The sequence below is a fragment of the Styela clava genome, chromosome 13 (genome assembly GCF_964204865.1).
Source record: "Styela clava chromosome 13, kaStyClav1.hap1.2, whole genome shotgun sequence".
In the NCBI taxonomy this organism is placed as follows: domain Eukaryota; kingdom Metazoa; phylum Chordata; class Ascidiacea; order Stolidobranchia; family Styelidae; genus Styela; species Styela clava.
In genome coordinates this window covers 9,991,862-10,000,000 of record NC_135262.1, presented here as the reverse complement: position 1 = coordinate 10,000,000, position 8,139 = coordinate 9,991,862, and the positions used below count along the sequence as shown (strand labels likewise).

General features: G+C 33.7%; 1 protein-coding gene across 1 annotated transcript; it reads left to right on the top strand.

The window, feature by feature from the left end:
* Positions 1 to 4,629: 4,629 nt before the first annotated feature.
* On the top strand, positions 4,630 to 7,095 carry LOC120332883 (glutathione S-transferase 1-like). Its single transcript, XM_039400213.2, has 4 exons — positions 4,630 to 4,890; positions 5,227 to 5,377; positions 5,555 to 5,693; positions 6,276 to 7,095. Exons 1-4 carry the CDS (start codon positions 4,691 to 4,693, stop codon positions 6,473 to 6,475), a joined length of 690 nt encoding a protein of 229 aa, XP_039256147.2. The 5' UTR covers positions 4,630 to 4,690; the 3' UTR covers positions 6,476 to 7,095.
* Positions 7,096 to 8,139: the final 1,044 nt, after the last annotated feature.

Genomic DNA, 8,139 nt, shown 5'->3' with positions numbered 1-8,139 from the left:
CATTAGCATTTTACAATTAATATATATATAATTAGTTGCTGGTTAGCTAGAAGAGTAACGCGTTGATTTTTCGATATTATTTCAACAGTCGTGCAATTGCGAAATATCTTTGTGCCAAATATGAACCAAAAGACAAAGCGGATAAACTATATCCTTGCTCAGGAGTGGCCGAGATTGCAAGTTTCAACAGATCAATGTTCAGAGTAATCGACAACTATCAGACTCTGTTAAAGTACTTGGTAAATTGTCGTTTATTCAACTATCCACTTATGTTATTTATCAACTATTCCTCCTCATCTTATTTATACTCTACTTGCCTCTGATATGACACTTTCTTCACTGTAACCATCAGCGTTTCTTTTTCATAGATAGAGATTATGCCTTTTGTGTCCCTAAACAATGACTTTCAAATTTAAAAATGCATTATAGAATGACGATGAAATATTTGCTGGAACTGCCAGTGGCCCGAAAGAAAATCTCTTGCCGAAAGCAACCGCAGTTCTGGAAGAAGTCGAAACGCTGTTATCAGGAAAGCAATATGTATTCGGCAATCATCTTACACTTCTTGGTAGGCGATGATTTCCATCAGTTTTTGTCGTGTCTGAACTTCAATTTATGTCCTCATCATCATTGAATTTATATTATTTTGCATCATAATAAATAATGCCAAAATGCGCGTTTGAGTCGATAGATCAAACCCGAAACCAACAATGATATAGACCAGCGGTTCCAAAGCTTCTATGTACTGTCGCCCCTTATAGCACTCTATAGAGTACATCATCATCCATTCACAGCAAAAAATCGTTAAGCGCAAAGAAAATTTATTTTTTCAAGATGTGGATGTGGGCGGGGATCTACAACGATATTTTAATATTTACAGGAATTTTGGTCAATTACAATCTTGAATAATTCGCTTACTGGTGTAAAGGCTATTTCTTTAATAGTTTTGATACCGTCACGTAGAAAAACCCTCATTTTCAAAATAAATTAGAAATAGAAGAATTCAACTTGTTACCGTTTATGACATAAATTCTACGACTGAACGAAACTAACTTCTCGGTAACGTCATCTCCTTTTGTATCACTTTTATCCCCTTAAAGGGCAATTTCTGAACTCTATAGAAACTCTGCGCAAGTATGACACGCACAATCGTGAAGCGTTACCTAACTCTTTGAACCCTGAAAGCCGCTAAACCGGCTTTCCCGAGAAAGTCTTCTGACGCTGAAAGCCGGTTTAGCGGCTTTCGCATCCCGTAAGAGGTATGCAACTTTGAAACCTCATATCTCGCGAACCATTTATTATATTTAGACAAGTTTTACATCGTGTGAAAGATACTCTACAGGACTAAGTATAATTTCAAAATTGAGATAAAATATGGTGATCATCTCATGAAAATTGGCAAAATTAAAAAGCATAAAAAACTTCTGAAAATTGCTCAAATCTAATTGACAAAACTTAAATTTGTTTTCGATTAAACCTAGTACATTATCGACAAAATTTGTAGAATTTGAAGATAGCTTTCCAGTGATACCATTAGATTGAACTTATGTTGCACCATTCAAATTTTGGAAGCATTTGTATTCGTGATTTTGTTTGTCGCAAGATCGAGGCGACGTCAAGGTGACGTAAATAACGACCTAACACATTTACGCCGTTACGCAGCGACGTTAAGCAATTACGTTGGCACGTAGCACGTTTACGTTTCATACGAGAAACACTTTTCCTCGCATGCTCGTAACGTCATTTACTTAAGTTCGTACTCGTGAAGCGACTTACGACTTGTAAACGATACACGGGGAAATTTACGCATTACATCGGTTCGACTAAAACACACAATACGCAGTGTTATTGCCGTTTTAATTGCATAAAGATATGAAAAATACGAATAGCAAAAATAAGGATTTTTAAAAACAGAATGATGGAACATATCGATGGATGCATTGTTTAGCGCCATTGCTGAGTTTTATTGTGCCATATTTTCTTCTTCCGATAGATGAATACTAACCAATATTTCATCTGGACAAAGCTTTCGTTTAAAATCCATTGTAAATATAGCGATATCAGGAATGTAGCGTATATGCAGTAATTTCGAAAATCTAATGAGGCTGCAAAATGTAAAACACTGACCAGGTGAGCTACTGGTGCCACCATGTCTTCCGTGTACCCGTTATCAGTTTTTTTTTATTCAATCTTCATGATATCCAACGGTGAATGAATAATTAGCCTTGATGTTTCCGGCGGAACCTCATAAATTCATGAGGATCAAATATTTCGTTTTGGCCATTCATTTTCGTCTCATATCCAAATAGTAAACGTATATAAAATGGCCTTTATATTCTAGCAATTTTACTATGTTCGATCAAAATTCTTCTGAAAGGGTTTTATCTGCGGCCGAGGATATGATACTAATGCAATGAAGCCACAATCTGCACTCAAGCTGTGAACGACCAGATGTGCAATTGCGCAATATACCTCACGCAAAGAGTTACGCACGATACGTCGCATGAAGTTATCACGACAATGTCGTCGTCGCCCTTTGCGTCCTTACGCAAACTTGGCGTCAAATAGTTGATAAATTTTGTTCGCAAACCATTTGAATCGATAGTACAAATTCTGCAATAAAATGAGTTATGCGTATGTTAAGAAAGTCATACGTATATTCTCCGAAAGGTAATTTTGTATACTTTTCAAAATTGTACTTATATTGATGATACATTTCTAAGAAATGTATTAAATATTACCAAAATACAAAAAAATAGTAGTTGGGGCTACAAATACGCTTACACATCTCATCAAAACATCTCGTGAAAAATAATGCCAGTTAAAAATAAAAGACTAGATAAGCTTTTATATGATATATTACAGACCATCTGATATCTAATGGTTTAGAAGTTATTTTGATTTAAAATTAGGAATATTACAATTTTTTGACGCGTCGAATCGATGCGACGCCGTGGGAGGTCAGGGTGAGAGAGTAGCGTCGTTCTGGGGATTTTTAAAATAAAATTAAAAAAGAGATAACAATTACATGCTTGCATCATGGACGCTTTTGTAGAATATGAAAGCATTGTTTTTTGTATCTCAGTCTTTTTCGTTCGTACTACGGTGAGTTGCATGGAGATCAAATATACAGACTGGAAGAAATATACATCTATTGCTAAATGGAAAAGCAACCTGCTGAAATTACCTTATTTTAAAGAATGTCACGCAAAGGGTGTAAAAGAGTTCGTAGAAATGTACAATATTGTGCAAAAGCAGCCAGCAATCTACAAAAAAAGTGAAAACGTCAACACATTCTTTGCCAATTATGTCAAATTTTCTGAATAATAAAATAATTGCAAATACCATATTATCGTACATTGAAATAAATTAAACTATATTGACATTCAGCAAAATATTTGTGTATATGGAGGCTATTATATATTTCAGTTGAGGTTTTGGCTGGTATAAATACGATAACACTATATGGTTTATAATTTTTCGGAAGTAAGATTTATTGAAATATAAAAAGTTCACCCATTACTAATTTTAGATTTTCATCAACGTTTGAGGAATAATGAACATCGTGACAAATTCACGACAATCTTTTTATTAAAATTATAAGTAATTATAGTTGTATACCAATACCATTGCTTCTAATAATATTAATATCGAATAATAAATAAATTTTAGTTTATATTTCAAAAATGCTGTTTTTCTTGCGAATTTTTTAGCATGAAACTGCGATTTGATAAAATAATTGTGGCTTGATGTATTCTAAGAGTCTTCTTTGACGAGCGTAAATCAAAATTGTGCATTAAGTCTGTAGTCTTTATATTTCGTACTTTCTTGCTGACTATTTAAACAAATGACCTATTTCTCCTAAGTTGACACTTCCTCGTGACTGGGACGCCATCGCTTTGACGAGCGTAAATCAAAATTGTGCAATAAGTCTGTAGTCTTTATATTTCGTACTTTCTTGCTGACTATTTAAACAAATGACCTATTTCTCATAAGTTGAGCTTTCCTCGTGACTGGGACGCCATCGCTATGAATAGACTTTATTTGCGCTCTTTCAAATATTAACCTTGTAGTTTTTGAATAGTCTTAAAGACACCCAAACGAATATCACAATTAATATCCCTTAGCTCGACGTAACAGTGTTTATACTTGAACTACAGTTCGGCATTGGAGATAGGGCAAACTGTAAAAGATTCGTTGAGCATCAGTCGCAAAAAGTTTTTGAGCTATATTTTAAAGTTCATGACATATTCAATAGTTTTGCTGCATACAATGAAGGAAACCCCAGGTGGGATACGTTTGCAAGTTCCATGTTTGTGTTTTCAAATGAATTGGTTTCCGTAGATCAAGATTCTCGCATTCTGGAACTCATTTTAATTGACAACATTTTTTTTTACTAACCTGCTGTTCTTGCAATGCGACAAAAATACTGCTTTTCGCAACATCAAGTCTTTATATTTTGCACACGAAGTGGACGCACGGTTCGCTTTGCCACAGATGATGTTTTAGTCGGAGTAGACCCAAAATGAGCTGTTTTTCTGCAATTCATCAATATTCAGTAAATTGATATTCAGTATATTTTTTTTTTTATTTGTTGGGAACTTTGTTAATACATTCACTGACATTTAGGCAATACTTTTCTGTACAGACTTATTCTCATTGGACAGAATTTTTTCAAAATATACTAAAAATGGTAATTGAATTTTACTATCACCCTCTGAGCCCACCGTCGCAAGTAGTATGGATGGTACTAAAGGAACTCAACATTCCACACAAAGAAAATTTAGTTGATCTTTTGTCCGAGGACAATAATAAAGAAGCTTATACAGCCATAAACAAGTATAAAGTTGTTCCTGCTATAATAGATGGAGATTTGACTTTATCGGAGAGGTAAGTGTGCAATTCCAAGAGTCGTCAATGATTTTGGTTTGGTGGATATCGCGTTGTTGATCTTGATTTTATTTCGACTAAGCATGTTTTTGGAATGTATAAGGCTAATCATATAAACTTTTTTTGCGATAAGTAAATAGGTTTAGGAAATCTGCTGTATCGTGTTATGGTAAACTCGCATCAATGCACATTAGCATTTTACAATTAATATATATTATCAGTTGCTGATAGCTTTGTATAGTAACACGTAGTCATTGTTTAATGTTCTAATTTGAAGATAGTCAATTACAAATATGTTTATATATATATATATGACTATTTGATATTTTTCAATAGTCGTGCAATTGCAATGTATCTTTGCGTCAAATATGAACCGAAAGACAAAGCGGAGAGACTGTATCCTTGCTCAGGAGTGGCCGAGATTGCCAATTTCAACAGATTGGTGTTCAGAGATATTGACAACTATCAGACTCTGTTAAAGTACTTGGTAAATTATTGTTTATTCAACTATCAACTTATGGTATTCATCAAATATTCTTCGTCATTCTATCTATACTTGACTTGCCTCATTTGCCATTTTCGTTACTGTCACCATCTTCATAGAGATTATCCTCTTTGATTATCCTTATCAACGGCTTTGAAATTTATTAACAATCCATTATAGAATGGTGATGAAATATTTGTCGGAACCGCCAGTGGTCCGAAAGAAAATCTTTTGCCGAAAGCAATCGCAGTTCTGGAGGAAGTCGAGAAGCTGTTATCAGGAAAACAATATGTTTTTGGCAATCACCTCACCCTTCTTGGTATGCGAAAATTTTCATCTGTTTTTGTTGTGTTTGAACGTTCAAATTATGAATCAACAATGTATTTATATTAATATTAAAAATATCAAAAAAAAAAAACGAAGAAAACTACATACATAGTACAAGGTGTTTTGTTTAAGATATGGGTATGTGTGATGATCTTCAACGACATTTTAATATTTGGAGAGATTGTGGTCAATTACAATCTTAAATAACTCATTTACTGTTGAGAAGGCAATTTCTTTGATAGTTTTGATACCGTCGCATCAAAAAACCTTATTTCCAAATCTAAATTGGAAATGAAAGAATTCAACTTGTTTCAGTTTATTATATAATGGCTGAACGAAACTGACTTCTCAATAACGATACTTCTGGCTAAAAAAACTTGGCGCTCCTGAACCATTATATAACATTTTGCATTTTTGCCAAAATTTGAAATTCGCCATCGCTCCTATACGGCTCATATTGTATCTCCACCCCGATATTGCCATCTTCGAGAATCGCGGATGTAGATCAAAAAGGCAGGATTGCATAATGGACGTTTTTGTAGAATGCGAAAGCATGCTTTGTGATTTTTTTTAGACTTTTTCGTTCTTACTACGGTGAGTTGCATGGAAGTCATAGATACAGACTGGAAGAAATATCCAGCTATTGCTAAATGGAAAAGTGACCTGATGAAATTACCTTATTTCGAAGAATGTCACGCAAAGGGTGTAAAAGAGTTCGTAGAATTGTACAAGGAATATTGTGCAAAATCAGCCAGTAATCCAGAAAGAAAATAAAAACGTCAAGTCACTCTTTGCTAATTATGTCAAATTTTCTGAATAATAAATTAATTGCTATATTATCGTGCATTGAAATAAACTAAACTTTATTGACATTCAGTGAAAATGTTTGTGTATACGAAATATATTTTATTTCAGTTTAGGTTTTGGCCGTATCAGTAGTACAATAACACTATGTTTAGGGATTTTTCAGGCGTATCATTTATTGAAATATTATACTTTAGTAGTTCTAATGTAACGAAACTCCCTCTACCAGAAACTAAGCCGAATAGTATTGTGTGTATACTCTGACCCGTGAACATGAAACCCACTGGTCAAATGTGAACGGTCACTTGACCAAGTCCTACGTGGGATAGGCAGTTTGATCAAATAAATCAATGCGACGCAAATGAAATTAGACGTTACTTGGCTCTAGTTTTCACAGTTCCATCAACTTTTGAGAAATAATGAACATTTAGACAAATTTACGGCAATCTTTTTATTGAAGCTATCAGTAACTATTATTTTTTATCATTGCTTCAAATATTAATAATACTCAATAAACGATAAATTTTAGTTTATATTTTGAAAATGATGATTCTTAAGAATTGTAACCATCATATGCCGCGATTGAAACTCAATTTTTTTTTTACAATAGAGTTGGTAATTTGCTATGCACATGCTACCAAAATATATATACAGTCCAATAAAAACAGTTACAAAAGTAATCTAATTTCTATTTTAAAAAATATTCTGTTACACACTCACTGCTTTCATTTTTCGGCGTTTCGTTTATTTCGGTTTCTTATAATATAATGGCGAGTGTCATATTAACACAAATAGATACGCAAAAAGAGCTTCAACGTTCATCAAGCATAAATATCAAATCTTGTATAATAACAATAAACGAGCGATGGTACGTTCAATAAATTAGAGAATATGATTGTTACAATCGCGATCCTGAAATTGCATGTACGCCTACTAAATGCCAGTGTCACTGATTGATAAGACAATTACAACAAACGTCGATCGTTTTGGATATCATGTAAAATTTAATGTATTTACGCCAGCCATAAACTACCTGTCATGAACTTGTGAATAATCGTTCTGAAGAATTTATCCAATACGGAAGCTTGGCAGTACACGCATATCAGTTGGATTTGTATGAATAATATGGCTGCATATATACACCCTCGAGTTGCGCGTAATCGCCAGTGTTAGATATAGACGATACTAACGGCTCGAGATTTTGAAATGCTTCTTTGAGCTAGGTACTACGTAACATTCTTCAGTTTCATTCACAGCCTTCCCATGCGGTTGAGGCTAAACCATTTCACATTGTGATAAATGACCCAAGGCGTTTTCTTCTGAATTTCTCAATAATGAATTGATGCATGACGTATTTTTAAAAACAGATTTCAATGACTTTGCATAAATTTATCAACGTAGTGTGTGAGTGGACAATAAAATTTTGCTAGAAGATTCTTTGACACCACTCTTATTTTATATGTATTTTTAAAAATTCAAAGTGGCGTTCAGATAACGTAGATATATGTAGCCCAATGAGAGTATTATTTTACAAATACGATGTTTGAATTTTGAAAGATAATTTTTTTTGTCCATCATGAATTACAAGCATGTAGAACATAGAATTATTTCTACACATAGACAATTGTCCCAAT

What these genes read in the sequence shown, in the direction of transcription:
- LOC120332883 (XM_039400213.2), top strand. Translation starts at nt 4,691, where the DNA reads ATGGTAATTGAATTTTACTATCACCCTCTGAGCCCACCGTCGCAAGTA. An exon ending in GATTTGACTTTATCGGAGAG is followed by an intron (nt 4,891 to 5,226) that starts GTAAGTGTGCAA and finishes ATTTTTCAATAG; the next exon opens with TCGTGCAATTGCAATGTATC. An exon ending in AGACTCTGTTAAAGTACTTG is followed by an intron (nt 5,378 to 5,554) that starts GTAAATTATTGT and finishes AATCCATTATAG; the next exon opens with AATGGTGATGAAATATTTGT.